Source organism: Carcharodon carcharias, chromosome 1 (genome assembly GCF_017639515.1).
Source record: "Carcharodon carcharias isolate sCarCar2 chromosome 1, sCarCar2.pri, whole genome shotgun sequence".
NCBI classification, from domain to species: domain Eukaryota; kingdom Metazoa; phylum Chordata; class Chondrichthyes; order Lamniformes; family Lamnidae; genus Carcharodon; species Carcharodon carcharias.
The window spans coordinates 162,913,232-162,929,407 of record NC_054467.1 but is presented as its reverse complement, the minus strand read 5'-3'; the positions used below and the strand labels follow the sequence as shown (position 1 = coordinate 162,929,407).

Here is a 16,176-nt window from a genome sequence, read left to right as displayed (position 1 = left end):
GACAAATAATCTGCAATAGCTTCTCTTTTTGCTCCCACACTATTAGCTTTGGGCCCCCTCCTAATTCTCATGTACATGCTATCCCCTAAACGAAATTATCAGAAAATACGTCAGATGGTCAATGATAACACCCAGCTCGAACTCATCAACATCTCCCCTGACCTCTTGAATGCCACTGATTTGTCACGCTGTTTATTTGACATCCAGTACTGGATAAGCAACTAAATATTGGGAAACTCTGCTCCCCAGCTGCAAACTCCATTCCCCTCCTTGAACATTATTTAAGGCAGAACCAGACCATTCGCAACCTTGCAGTTTCCTACCACATGTCTACAGATCATTAAAACTGCCTACTTTGAACTCTGCAACATCACCCATCGCCAACCCTGCCTTCACTTATCTGCATCTGAAAATCTCAGCCTTTTAAGTTACCTCTATGCTTCATTGTAACAAGTCCTCCTGATTGGCCTCTCACGCTCCAGAAAACTATCATTGAAAACTCTGCTGTGCATGCTCTGACTCTCTCAAAATCCCATTTGTGCATCCCTGTGATCAGACAATACCTTGTCTTAAAAGTCCTCATTCTTGTTTCCAAATCCCTCTATGGCCTTGCGCCTTCCTGTCTACTTAGCCTCCTCCATCCCTACATTCCTTCAAGTTCCCGGTATTCCTCCAATTTTAGGCTCTTGCACATTCCACCAATATAGCTCCACTATTCGCAGCTGTGCCATGAGCTGCCTAGGCACTAAGCTCTGTGCTTTCCACTTCTCAAACTTGCTTTCATTTTGGAAGGCACTCTTTAGAACTTATCTCTGTTTGAATCTCTCTTCTTGTAGTTTATCAAATTATGTGTCACATTTTGCTTAATAATACTTCCATGCAAGAGATGTTCTTGGAATGTTTTACTCAATTGAAGGTGCTGTATACTGTAAGTAGTTGGATTTTTCTTTTAACTAATTTCACTTTTTATTTTCTCACCCCTTGCTAACATGTTTTATCCAATGAGATGTTTTACAAATCTCAGTTTCTTCTCAATCTTTTCCCTTTTTTCTCATAAGAAACAGGTGCTGAACACCGATCCTGCAAAGTAGCCAGCTGAAGATGCTACCAGAGACCAAATAACAAACTACAATGGTTGAGCCAAAATTCTTGTATCTGACTTTGTTTATCTCAGTTTTTGTACTGCATTTTTACCAACTCCTAACATTCAATTCTTTTGTAGCTAGCCACAATCCAAAAATAATTTTGCCAAGGAGGCAGAACTTCTGCAATGCTTTCCTAATTTACATAGGATATATAGCACATAAACAGGCCAGTCAGCCCCAACAGATCATGCTCCACTTGAGCCTCTTTCCACCTTTCCTCATCTGAATCTACCACTGTAACTCTCTATTCCCCTCACCTTCATATGCTTGCCCAGCTTCCCCTTCATACATTTATACTATTTGTTTCAACCAACTCGGGGAGATGTCACTGGATTAATAATCCAGCTCTGAAGAAGAGTTAAATGGACTCAAAACTTCGACTCTGTTTCTCTCTCCACAGATGCTGCATGACCTGCTGAGTTTTTCCAAAATTTTCTGTTTTTATTTTATATTAGTAATCCAGAGGCCCAGGCTCATGTCTTGACGACAAGGGTTCAAATCCATCATGGCAGCTGGTGGAAATTAAATTCAATTAATTAATCTGGAATATAAAGCTAGGCTCAGTGATGATGACCATGAAACTACATCAACTGTCATAAAATCCCATCTGGTTCACTAATGTTCTTTAAGGAAGGAAATCTGCCATCCTTATCAGGTTTGGCCTACTAAACTCTAGACCCACAGCAATGTGGTTGACTCTAAACTACTCTGAAATGGCATGGCAAGCCACTCAGTGCGAAGGCAATTGGAGATTGGCAACAAACGCTAGTCTTGCCAATGATGCACACACCCCATGAAAGATGCCCCATGAATGACATTGGGTTCCACATTTTCACCACTCTTTGGGTAAAGTTTCCTGCAGTAAGTTTGTCATGAACCTGATGTAAATAGCCATATATGTTAACCTTCCACGATAGTGGAATCTGGCAAGTATACATTTTGGTTGTTACCAGCTATGAGGGACCCACACATCAGGATCCAGGAGCGGTGACAAAGTTCTGATTTCAATATAAAGACACTTCACAGTGAAGATTGACTCTTACATGTGTCATCAATCAAAACAACATGAAACTCTTGGAAAAATAAAATATTAGCACCAAGAGTTAAACTACACTGACACATTGAGATTTTGAGTTCTTTAATGCAACACAGAATTTCTAAATATCAAGGATGATGTTCAGCTTTGTCAAACCTTGGTTCAATATCTCAAAAAAATATTCACCTCATCATCACTTGTAGCTAGGCTTTCACTAGGAGTCAATTCAGAATTACATGTCATCCATACAGCCGAATTCCGTGACAAAGTGTGCTCCCCTTCTTTACAGCTCTTCTCTGAAAGATGTCTTGTTACTATGTCCTGGAATGCAAAACAATGTTTTTAAAAGAGGATAAAGTATCACATTCCTGATGTATGATTCATTATTTAAATGCCCAGTACCTGTAAAGCATAAAGAGCCCGTTGCCGAAGGTAATCAGTGTTAAGCAACTGGAGTTCATGGAATAGTTCAATGAGAAAATGGGGTCGTGATTCATTCTGAGAAATTAAAGTTGCCACCTCAGAATAGATGTTATCACGTAGAGCTTCAAAGAGTGAAAAGTCGCTACCAGTTTCTGTAACAGAAAACAGAATTTAAATAACTTAGCAGCAGACGACCATGTTTAAAAACTGATCATGAAATAGTGATCTTAATTCTCTAAACTAACTTTCTCATTCAAATTTTAAAATGTTAAAAGGTCAGCAAATGTTTTACAGTTTTATTAAATATATTTCATAATTCAGTAGCTACTACCAATTAACTGCACTAGATTAAAACAATGCTTGCACCCAGAAAAACGCTCCACTTTACCCCCTTGTTAGAAGAATGGGCAATCCAGTTACAGAGGTATCTGTGAGCACTATCAACCTCATTCTGATCAATCCACAAATAGACAAGCATTAACAGTATAGAAAGAACTCTCCATAAAATTATTTCAATGACTGGAAATGTCTACAGGATGGGCTGCAACAATTCACCAAGGCCTCTTCAACAGCAACACCCAAACTCATGAACTTTGAGGACAAGGGCAGGAGGGACCTCTCCCCCAAGTCACACCATTTTGACTTGGAAATATACCATCACTAATATTCTCTTTAAGCTACAAGTTCATACAGTAACCCGAAAATTCCTGCATAGGCTGCACACAAATAAACCCCTTTAAGTTACGATGTGTGGATAGCTGCAAAAAAAAAAAATTTAAAGGGCCATCGCATTTAAATTGCCTGTGTCCTACAAGAAAACTAGAGGATACACTGACCATCACCCCTGTGCTCAGTGATGTACACCGACTCCTGGTTAAGTCATCCCACTATTAATTTGCATCCTAATTTTCAAATCCTCCCCATCTCTAATCTCTTCCAGCCTTATAACCATCAGAGATATCTGTGCTTATTCGATCCAGGCCTCTTGACCACCCTGATTTTAATCACGCCATCATTAGCAGCCAAGATTTCAGCTACCAGGGCCCTAAACTCTGAAATTCTTTCCCTAAATCTCTTTGTCCTCCTTTAAGATACTTCTTAAAACCCACCTCTTTGAACAAGGTTTTGCTCCTCTGCCCTAACAAATGGTTTGGCGTCAAATTTTGTTTGACAATGGTGTTGTAATATGCCCTGCCCTGGGATGTTTTATTATTTTAAAGATGCTAATAAAAAAAAATTGATGATGTTAATCATCGTTTAACTGAATTGCAGAGAAGAAACTAGTTTCAAATCAACTGGACTTTGCTTCATTAAACAGTAATTAGAAACTGCTAAATGAAGGAAAAGTACAAAGTCACAGAACACAACCCAAAGTAAAAGCACAAAAGAACTATTTATTTCATAGTAATTTGATTAAAAGTGACACTAAATTCAGTACATTACCTGGTGCTTCACTGCATGCATTTCTGTTCGATTCAAGCAGTGCTCCCCTAGTATGTGCTGTAGGAAAAAGGGACAAAGACAGGTAGCAATTTGTACTGAATACTGTGTACTGTCATGGAAAAATTACCTACTGCACCGTAGGAAAGGGATTAAAAGTGAGGAATGAAGCCTTAACTAAAAAGCTAGAAATATTACATGCACACAAAATTAAATGAAGTTCTTCATTGCTCATTCTGAAAATAATGCAACAACAGCAAAGCACTTCGAAAGTAAATAACAGCTTTCAGATCACAGGATCACAGAATCTCTCAGTGCAGAAGAGGCCCTTTGGCCCATCAAGTCTGCACCGACACGTGAGAAACACCTGACCTACCTACCTAATCCCATTTACCAGCACTTGGCCCATAGCCTTGAATGTTATGACATGCCAAGTGCTCATCCAGGTACTTTTTAAAGGATGTGAGGCAACCTGCCTCCACCACCCTCCCAGGCAGCGCATTCCAGACCGTCACCACTCTCTGGGTAAAAACATTTTTCCTCATCTCCCCTGAACCTCCTGCCCCTCACCTTGAACTTGTATCCCCTCGTGACTGGCCCTTCAACTAAGGGGAACAGCTGCTCCCTATCCACCCTGTCCATGTCCCTCATAATCTTGTACACCTCGATCAGGTCGCCCCCTCAGTCTTCTCTGCTCCAACGAAAACAACCCAAGTCTATCCAACCTCCCTTCATAACTTAAATGTTTCATCCCAGGCAACATCCTGGTGAATCTCCTCTGCATCCCCTCCAGTACAATCACATCATTCCTATAACGTGACAGCTAGAACTGCACACAGTACTCCAGCTGTGGCCTCACCAACGTTCTATACAACTCTAACATGACATCCCTACTTTTGTAATCTATGCCTCGACTGACAAAGGCAAGTGTCCCAAATATATCTATTAAGATGAGGCAAAATGCTTCCCACAAAGGAGAGGCAATGGTGTAGTGGTATTGTTGCTGGACTAGTAATCCAGAGACCCATGGTAATGTTCTGGGGTCCTAGGTTCGAATCCCATCATGGCAGATGGTAGAATTTGCATCCATTAAAAAAAATCTGGAATTAAAAGTCTAATGATGACCATGAAGCCATTGTCGATTGTTGTAAAAACCCAGCATCTTTTTGATAGTTTGATAGTTCAGGCAGACTAATTCATGAACAGAATCAATGACAGTGTATGACCTCCAAGTAAACTGGCATGACTATGAAATCAATGAGTGAAAAAAACCCACAAGACGGAATACACTTTCTCAGTTGCTATTGACAAACTACAGATCTGAGCTCACTAAACTGCCCTCTCAAGATATAAACTAGGTGGCCATTGTTTCCATGTTTATATTTTTTTCAAATATAAAGACAGACTTATGACCTCAGTCCTCCATGTACCATAAACCTGTGTCATGCACTAATAATGTTACTTTCACTATTCCAAAATTAATCTGATGCTCAAGTCTAAAATAAGACTATTCACTTAAAATAAATTGTTCATATGACATGGCAGGTGGTATCTGCTGGGTCACCAAATCCCAAAGGAAAACCTGGCCAAGCTACCACAATGTTTGGAATTTGTATTCAATTATGAGAGGTATGTGCACTGAAGACAGAAGTATAGTCTATGGGACCTTTAACAATAGCGATACTATAGGGCAGAGGGACAGAGAATAAATCAGGAGATAATGGGGACATGTAAAAAAGGCAGTACATTAATCATGGGTGACTTTAATCTTCATGCAGATTGGGAAATCAAAATGGCAGAGGAAACCATGAGCAAGAATTCATTTAGTGTATTCGGGACAGTTTCTGAGAACAATATGTTGCACCCGCCAAACTGAAATACTGTGAACAGTTTTGGTCTCCCTATCTAAGTAAAGAAAAACTGGCATTGGAGGCAGTCCAGAGAAGGTTCACTAGGTTGATCCAGAGTGTGGATGGATTTTCTTATGAGGAGAGGTTAAGTAGGTTGGGCCTGCACTCATCGGAGTTTAGAAGAATGAGAGGTGACCTTATTGAAACATATAAGATTCTTAGGTGGCTCGACAGGGTGGCTGCTGAGAGCCGGTTTTTCCTTCTGTGAGAGGGCATAATCTCAGAGTAAGGAGTTGCCCATTTAAGACAGAGATGAGGAGGAATTTCTTCTCTGAGAGGATGTTGAATCTGTGGAATTCTTTACCAGACGGCTGTAGAAGCTGGGTCGTTTAATATAGATGAACGTTTGAGGACTCTGGGTCTATACTCGATGGAGTTTAGAAGGATGAGGGGGGGATCTGATTGAAACTTACAGAATACGGAAAGGCCTGGATAGAGTGGATGTGGGGAAGATGTTTCCGTTAGTAGGAGAGACTAGGACCCAAGGACACAGCCTCAAGAGTAAAGGGAAGACCTTTTAGAACATAGATGAGAAGAAACCTTTTAAGTCAGAGAGTGGTTAATCTATGGAATTCATTGCCACAGCATGCTGTGGAGGCCAGGTCATTGAGTGTATTTAAGACGAAGATAGATAGGTTCTTGATTGGCAAGGGGATCAAAGGTTACGGGGAGAATGGGGTTGAGAAACTTATCAGCCATGATTGAATGGCGGAGCAGACTTGATGGGCCGAATGGCCTAATTTCTGCTCCTATGTCTTATATGCAAGTTTGAGATAGACATTTATAATCGGTAAGGGAATGAATTAGTATGGGAAAAAGGCAGACAAATGGAGTTGAGGATTATCAGGTCAGCGATGATCTCATTGAATGGCAGAGTAGATGCGATGGGCTGAATGGCCCACTTCTGCTCCTATGTCTTGTGGTCTAAATAAAAATTCCACTACTGCTTTTGGAGATTTTAAATCAAAACATTTATTAACCAAAGAAAAGAAAAACACAAGATAACGGTTACACAGTTAAATTTAATGTTATACACTTCCCAAAAGATTTCTACATAGCTAGACTCCCAAATAAGCACCCTTTTCCAGGCAACGGTCCAAACAGATCCTTAATCTATAAAACATCTGACAATATTACCACAAGGCACCCACTGTTGCTATATGGGAGGTATTTCACAAGCTTCCCTCTCGCTCGGCAATGGAAATCTAAGGTTTGCAGCAAAACCTTGTTCTCGGGAACAAACAAGCACTTCTCTAAACCCATTGTTCTAAAGTTTCTCTGCAAGTTTCCTTTCCCAGAATATAAAAATCTTTCATGCTGTCATTATGGCCAGCACTTTTGGGAAAAATAAACTAATTGATTTACAATCTTTGCCAGTTGTAAAACTTTGTTATGCCTCTTTGAAATTCAACAGCTAACAATTCACTCCTCACTTATCTTCTATTGCAAATTCCCATTCAGACATAATGAGACAATTGGCCTCCTTCTGTACCATAACAATTCTATGATACTGGGATCTCATCTTAGCCTGTCTATCTCCATTTTCAAAAAATGCCTACTTTTACACTTAATCCCTTTGATGATTTATGACTTTGCAGTCGGACTGTCGTCAGCTTAATTAATTAGTCCCCCACACACACACACAGCCCCCTCAAGACAGTATACAGAAAAATGATATTCTCTTCACACTGTTTACAAATAAAATCCATACTGAGGTGTCTTTCAGTTCCGCTACATGAAAAGATGCCAAATTTTTGACAGAATTTGGCATGAAATCTTCCCCTTTGGGTTACTAAAGTAAGGGGATAGCAATTTATGGTAATATTTCAATCTCAACCATGCAATCCTGTGATTCACTGAGAAGCGACAGACACACACACAAGGGAAGTGAAAATCATAAGCCAAATATCATAGGCCACTTGTACCCCATCTTCCTATTCAACTGAAAAGGCATACTGAGGACCAAGTGGTTATATATATTGTCTTGGACTTCCAGGTACATTACTTTAAAAATAAAGTGGTAATATTCTCCCATTCACCTTTTCCAATGGGGTGTGCGCATGGATGTTTGTTCTGGTAATTACATATAATGGTCTGGAAATGACAGCAAAACTGTCCGCTGTCGATACTCCACAGCAACTTGGGGAGTCTGCACATGCACAGATTAACAGAAATCCAGAAGTTGACAGCAATTTTACACTTCTCCAGAGCGTATGCTATTGAGGCCTTCGCCTGGCTGCAGCAACCTTTGAACTGATGAGAATCTCCATTTTTACACAACGGTTAATCTCGTTGTAAAAATCCTTGTAAAAGTTTTAATGGTATATTAACTTCATAATTACTGTGAAAGACTCTTGCTGGTCCTTAGAGCTAAGTTTATATTTGTGCAATGTTAAATTTTGCCATTTGATTAAAAAATCCACATTTTATTTACTTTTCTTAAAGTATGCTTATTTTGGTATCTATCTTATTCGAAACAATAATTTATTTTGCTATCTGAAATTTAAAAGTAAATTAAATCACTGCTTTGGATTTCTCAGTTTGCTGAGAGAATACCTTAATGTGATTTGGCTGCTTACCAGCATCACCTTGATTTGGCACCAGATTTAAACAACTGCTGGCAAAGGGGAAGTCTGCACCACAGAGCTAGCTATATCTTCAAGGGCTGCCACCACCTGAAATATCAGGGCCACTAGTTTGCATTTTAGACAGTATGACTTTCTGGCTAAAGCAACTGGTCATTTGTCATTCACTTCAATAGATAATAAACCAGCTTCAAGAGTTTCTCCCAAAAAATTGTATGTCATATTAACTGAATTCAGAAGTGACCTTCCATAATTTGTACACTGAACATTTAAAAGAAAAAATACAGCATACTTTAAAACTGAATACATCAACAGGGTAGATATCATGCTGCTTCCCATGTACACCCCACCATCTTACAGTTCCACTTACATTTGGAACTACTTGAATAAAATAATGGCCAAGTATTCTAATGCTGTTCCATTTATTTGCTCCTCCGCACCAACATGATCACTGATCTGGAAGGGTGAACACTAGGAAAGATCACTAACTTGAGTGCCTGTGTACAAGGGGTCACAAAATTCTGGGGAAATGATTCCACAATTTAAGAGGGCTGCTTCCCCAATCTGCATACAAATTATTTTGAATCTCTGGGTTCAGCAGCTTTAGTACTCAATCTTCTGGTGTGAAAGGCTTCATTTACAAAATTAGTTATTTGTGAAATAGCTTGGTTATCACTAATATAGAATTATTACAATAGTAATTGGTATTATTCTGTGTTGGTGTCACAGCACATTAATATTATTTCAGTTATGAGATTCTTTTACATTAACCACAGACTCCCTCTTTTTACAGTATATTGGCAGGACAGATAAAATTAAATGAGCTAACACCATCATACTAACATACCAGAGGAGAGGTCACTTGATTTATTTCGTTTTGACTTTTCTTCCACTTCATCTTTGGTTGCGCTGCAAGTCCGAGGTTTGAAAAATTCTTCTGTCTGCGTGGAATGGCAGATTTTTTCTCGACAACGTTCACTTGCACTGGAAATACTTGCAGATTCAAAACCTATCAGAAAGTACCTGAGCTTAGTAATAAGACTTGAAAAATAAATACTCATCACATACTTCTAAGTATTTTCTCACAAGCCTTTTAATGCAATATTTCTATAGAATTAGGGCTAATTCATCTATCACTTTTGAAATTTACCTGGAAAAATTGGTCTATTTGAGAAGTCAGTGCAACTAGGATAACAGATTCTTACAAGACCATATTTACAATTATGGCTGGAATTTTGCCCTGCATTATCTATAATAGGCATTTAGTACATTTGATAACATGTGGCTAAATTGATGTTCACAAACTGTACTGTAAATTCCAAAATATTAGTCCAAAGAATACTTGGTGCAATCTGATGCTGACAGTATTTTATCGCGATAAGTAATTCATTGCATTATAGTAATGAAATGTTGTGTAGTAAAGCAACTCTCATCTCATACAGCCTAACAGAATATAAGGTTATTAGTCAACCTTGTACAGAAGGATCAGTTAAATTTACACTTCAGAGATGAGGGCTCAGAACCTACAGTGAAATGCAACATAGCAACAGATTATTAGCAGTTGCTTTTATATTAGTTGTGTGTGGCACTGGCTCTCAATGCCTGTATCTTGTGCAGCTAGTGCAAATCGCAAAATATATTTGTAAACTTGCTGTCACTGAATCACAGAATCTCTCAGTGCAGAAGAAGCCCTTTGGCCCATCGAGTCTGCACCAACATGTGAGAAACACCTGACCTACCTAATCCCATTTACCAGCACTTGGCCCATAGCCTTGAATGTTATGACATGCCAAGTGCTCACCCAGGTACTTTCTAAAGGATGTGAGGCAACCTGCCTCCACCACCCTCCCAGGCAGCACATTGCAGACCATCAGCACCCTCTGGGTAAAAAAGATTTTCCTCACACCCCCCTAAACCTCCGGCCCCTCACTTTGAACTTATGTCCCCTCGTGACTGACCCTTCAACTAAGGGGAACAGCTGCTCCCTATCCACCCTGTCCATGCCCCTCAAACTTGTACACCTCGATCAGGTCGCCCCCTCAGTGTTCTCTGCTTCAACAAGAACAACCCAAGTCTATCCAACCTCTCTTCATAACTTAAATGTTTCACCTTAGGCAACATCCTGGTGAATCTCCTCTGCACCCCCTCCAGTGCAATCACATCCTTCATATAATGTGATGGCCAGAACTACACACAGTACACCAGCTGTGGCCTCACCAAGGTTCTATACAACTCCAACATGACCTCCCTACTTCTGTAATCTATGCCTCGATTGATAAAGGCAAGTGTCCCATATGCCTTTTTCACCACCCCATTAACATGCCCCTCTGGCTTCAGAGATCTATGGACACACACGCCAAGGTCCCTTTGTTCCTCAGAACTTCCTAGTATCATGCCGTTCATTGAATACTTCCTTGTCAAATTACTCCTTCCAAAGTGGATCACCTCACTTTTCAGGGTTAAATTCCATCTGCCACTTATCTGCCCATTTGACCATCCCGTCTATAACTTCCAGGAGCCCAAGACACTCAACCTCACTGTTAACCACCTGGCCAATCTTTGTGTCATCCGCAAACTTACTAATTTTACCCCCCACATAGTTCATCTATGTCACTTATATAAATGACGAATAATAGGGGACCCAACACAGATCCCTGTGGTACGCCACTGGACACTGGCTTCCAGTCACTAAAGCGTCCTTCTGTCATCACCTTCTGCCTCCTACAACTAAGCCAATTTTGAATCCACCTTATCAAATTACCCTGTATTCCATGTGCATTTGCCTTCTTTATAAGACTCCCATGTGGGACCTTGTCAAAGGCTATGCTGAAATCAATATAAACTACATCAACTGCACTACCCTCATCTACACACCTAGTCCCCCCCCTCAAAAAATTCAGTCAAATTTCTTAAGCATGACCTCCCTCTGACAAAGCCATGCTGACCTTGCCTCTACCAAGTGGAGGCAGATTCTCTCCTTCAGAATTTCCTCCAACAGTTTCCCGACCACTGACGTGAGACTCACTGGCCTGTAGTTCCCTGGCTTATCTCGACAACCCTTCTTAAATAGCGGAACCACATTAGGTGTTCTCCAGTCCTCTGGCATCTCCCCCGTGGCCAGCGAAGAATTAAAAATTTGGGGCAGCGCCCCTGCAATCTCCTCCCTTGCCTCCCTCAGCAGTCTGGGACACATATCATCCGGACCTGGCGATTTGTCCACTTTTAAGCCTGCCAACACCTCCAAAACCTTGTCACTCCCTATATCACTGGAAAGATGCATTAAAAGATAGAACATCTGACCTCAATGAATCCACTAAGTAACCTTCAGGAATAAAAAAACTGCTGGAAATACTCAGCAAGTCTGGCAGCATCTGTGGAGAGGGGTAGATTTTGTGTTTCATGTTGAATATGACTTCTTCAGAAGTAACCTTCAGGTTTGTCACTTTGTGCAAAAAAATCACATCAAAATGCGGATGCACAAAATCGATCAAAAGCAGCTTCACTCCCAAATCATGTGATCAAATTGAATACATCCATCTTAAGAGTGGTCACAGAAATTTAGACTTCACAGAATGGAAAAAGGGGTTTAAAACTTAAACATCAATTTGTTGAAATTGCTTTGTTAGAAATTAGAGACATTTTCTCCCGATAACAAATAATTAACACCTTTACAAATAAAGTGATTCCACAGTGACACATTTTATTATGAACCGCAGAAGAGTAGCATCTCAGTAATTACAATGTTAAAACTGGTTAATTCACGACAATAGTAGAGCTTTTGACCCACTTTATTTCGGTCTAAGATTCTGCTACCTGCATAAGGGGGGCAGATTTAGAAACAGAAACGCAGGAATCAGCTGCGCACAAACTACTCTTCTAATCTGTACAAGTGAAAGTGTACCTACAGGGAGAGCTTACTTAAAACCAAATGCCAAGCAAGAAGCAGATTTGCAACATTACCTTATCCTGGGTCAGTTATTCAAATGCATGCAAAAGATCTGGCTTTCGCAAGTCTGGAATTCAAATCTAATGAAATGCATATGTGATTTCCTATTCCACAATGTATGATCATTTTTAAAAATGTATTTCACTTTACCATAATATACACGTGATAATAAAACTTGTCCTGAGTAATGATGGTTTTAAAAAAACAAATTCATATGTATACTTAAAAAATAAACCAGAGCACAAATCATACCTGCACTAATTTCCTGGTGATTTTTCTGATGTAGATAGGTCTTTTTACATTTTCCCTTTGGAGTTTTGTCCTTGGAAGCTAGACTGGCCTGTGCACAGGCTTTTCTGGATTTAAATGTTTTTGTCACCATGGTAGGATCAACTGGATCTGGCATACTACTAAAACTTTCCAGGGATGATTCTTCAAAATTCTTTCTATTTTTGCATTGTTCTTGTTGCTTTGGATTGTTTATATTTATCTGTGGTAGAGAAGTGGGTGGTTGCATTTGTCTGGGTGATTGTCCGAATTCATCTTTTGTATCATTCAGCCACATCAATTCACTCTGTTCTCTCTCATCCTTTGCCTGTTTTTGGATCCTTTTCAAAGAAAAAACGAGAGTTAAATCAGTACAACTAGCTTCATGTCTATGTTACATGAAGAAACACTACGTTGGGTTCATCCCAGATTTGCTCTAAGTGTGGTAGCGGGTGGGTAAAAGATGTTTTACCTGCCAGCCGCAATGGCGGCTTTTCACATCATATCATCCCAAACCCGCCACATTAGTTATGCATTCCCGGGAAACACCATTTCAATGGTGGGTAGGCTCTCATTTGCCTGCCACGCCATCACCTCGAAGCTTCATCACGCCAGGTATCATATTTGAAGTTCAGATGCACACACATATCTTGGTGCTTCCAGACCAGGACTGCTGCGGGGAAGCTGTCCACGAAAGGCAAAAAGGCTGCAGCCCCCAGGTTTAATGACTTGTCACTGGAACACCTTTTGGATGCCATGAAAGCTTGCCATGATATCCCCTTCGCCCGCTCTGTCCGCAGGATGGGCAGCGCCATGACCAACCAGGTTAGGGAGGTAGTGGCAGTGATCAATGCCAATGCAGCACAGAAGAAGAAGTTGGCCATCCAATGCAGATAGAGGGTGAATGATCTCATCTGTGCAGCCAGGGTATGGCAACCATCTCATCACTCTAAACTCACACACTCAAGCCCATCACACATTCACTGGCATCTCACTCATTGTCAACTCAAGGGACATAACCACCCATTCTCTCACACATGCCCTCTAACATGTCCATCTGGCCTCATCTCCTCTGGAGACTGCCTCTTCAGCCCTCACCATCTTGAGGCCACTTGCAAAGATCAACATGTGCCCCCCCCACCACACACACACATCCTGGGTTACCCTCCTATCTCAGTACAGCCCTCATCCTGCAGCCTTTTCCCTTGCTTGAGGCCACTTCTCCCCCTTCCCCAAGCAAGCCATAGCCCTGCAGCGATTGAAAAGCCACCCACATATGGCTGATCTGGCAGGTAGAGAACTGCAGTGAGCCCCCCCTAAAAGCAATGTGATGCTGTCTGTGAAGCCTGGCGCTGATGACTGCAAGTGCCAACACGCTCATTAAACCAATTGTGCCATATAGTCTGCTCACACCACCGAAAATGCCTGGCGCCAGATGGCATGGAAAATCCTGGCCTAAGTCAATTTCGAACAACATGCAAACATGGTGAAGTAAATTGCAACAAACCTTTTGAGTGTTTATTCCACATTATTGAGCTTTTTGCCACACATTACCTATAAATGCCATGTCCAATAAAACTACAGGGTAATTATTATCCCATCATGGTTCAGAATGTATTCTCTCTATCGACCTCTCAACTCAAACAGGACCAGTTAACCTCATGAGTATCGATGTGCCAATGCTGTGCTCCACGACAGAGGTGAAAGGCCAAATTCTATGAGGAGCTTGACACTGTTATCAGCAGAATCCTTAAGTCAGAACATCTTCATCTACTGGGAGATTTCAATGCAAGTGTGTATGCAGGCTATGATGCATGGGCCTCCTGCTTCAGACATTACGACCTGAGAAAGATAAATGAAAATGGACACAGTGTACTTGTGGTTTGCTGCTACCACAAGCTTTACGGAACCAACACCTTCTTTCAGAACAAACCATGCCACATTCTGGGAAACATCCAAGATCAGGGCATTGACATCAGCTGCATCTGATTATCAGCAGGCTTAATTCTCTGAAAAGCATTCTCAAACCAAGCAACTGCCACAGTGTTGACTGTGATACAGAGAACTCCCTGGCATGGTGATGATGCAACCCATGAAGTCTTATCAAAGCAGAAATGCCATCCAGGTATAACTTACTGCCTACCCAGATAAAAAACCAATAGTTCCACAATTCAAGCAAAATATACTGCAGATGCTGGAAATCTGAAATAAAAACAGAAAATGCTGGAAAGACTCAGCAAGTCTGACAGAATCTATGGAGAGAGAAACAGAGTTAAAATTTTGAGTCTGTATGACCCTTCTTCAGCTCTGGAGAAGGGTCATACAGAATCAAAACTTTAACTCTGTTTCTCTCTCCACAGATGCTGTCAGATCTGCTGAGTTTTTCCAGCATTTTCTGTTTTTATTTTGTTCCACGATTAAGTTAAAAAGATGCTCTCCAGCATTCCCACACAGAGTGCAGGAGCAAAATGGAACATACTTTCAGAAACCATCTACAATACCGCACTCAACATAGAGCACACCAGAATGGAAAAATGCTGACTGGTGCACGATTAACATCTCCATGGAAACTGCCATTGAAGCAAGCAGTCCACTCTCATTAATTACAAACGAGAACTGAGCAAAAAAAAATTCTGAATGCATGCAGAGCTGCTTGAATTAAAGGCCAACAAACTGCTAGGCGGTGTGCCAATGACAACTGGTTATAATTCTGACAGAATATCCAGATGTCCTTCAACACAGGGAATGCCAGGGGCATGTATCAAGGGATCAAAAAGGCAATAGGTCCATCAGCACAGAAAACAGCTCTATTGAAAATAAGGACAGGGGAGGTCATCACAGACTGTAATAAAGTTAGACAGATGAGTGGAGCACTATCTTGAGTCGCACCCGAGGGAGGTCACTGTCAAGGAGGGAGCTCTAGAGGGGATTGTTCAACATAAGGCCTGCTATCTGGACCACCAACCAGTGTTTAAAATACACAAAGTGGAGGTGACAGATTCTGTAAGGAGCTGCCCCTCCAATCACAGGCTATTTCTCTCCTATGTTTGCTGCAAAAAACACAGCAAGGAAATAGTCTATGTTTGGGAGTGCAGTGAGCAGTGGGAAGGTGAATGGCAGTGCTCAGCCTGAGGCCTGAGCACAGGTGGTGGTCAGTCTGCTGGGTAGGTGCGGGCAAAAGGGCCTGCTTGCTGTCAGCAGGTGGAGGAAAACGAGAAAGAGAAAACAGCACTGCAGCCTGCCAGAGGTGTGGGGCTGAGAGAGACTGCCGGAGTTGGGGAGAGGCTGCAAGGGAGCGGCTGTCTGCCAGGGGTGGGAGCAGTCAGGAAGTTGATAGTCCCCTCCATGATTTTGTGTAAAGGTAGTGAATGGTGGCATTGTATTCAGCCATTGAGAGCCTTCAGTCAAATCCAATCTTTCACTT

The 16,176-nt window shown here is 41.2% G+C and overlaps 1 protein-coding gene across 7 annotated transcripts in view; it reads right to left on the bottom strand.

Annotated features, from left to right (window-relative positions):
* The window catches only part of pcm1 (pericentriolar material 1), a 170,187-nt gene that overhangs the window by 41,331 nt on the left and 112,680 nt on the right, over window positions 1–16,176 (bottom strand). For all 7 annotated transcript variants that reach the window (XM_041207250.1, XM_041207340.1, XM_041207506.1 and 4 more), the window contains 5 exons: window positions 12,738–13,093; window positions 9,387–9,548; window positions 4,048–4,104; window positions 2,584–2,756; window positions 2,368–2,502 (listed from right to left, as the gene is read on the bottom strand). In XM_041207250.1, the coding sequence (XP_041063184.1) occupies window positions 2,368–2,502; window positions 2,584–2,756; window positions 4,048–4,104; window positions 9,387–9,548; window positions 12,738–13,093 (883 nt within the window). The remainder of the gene's footprint in view (window positions 1–2,367; window positions 2,503–2,583; window positions 2,757–4,047; window positions 4,105–9,386; window positions 9,549–12,737; window positions 13,094–16,176) is intronic.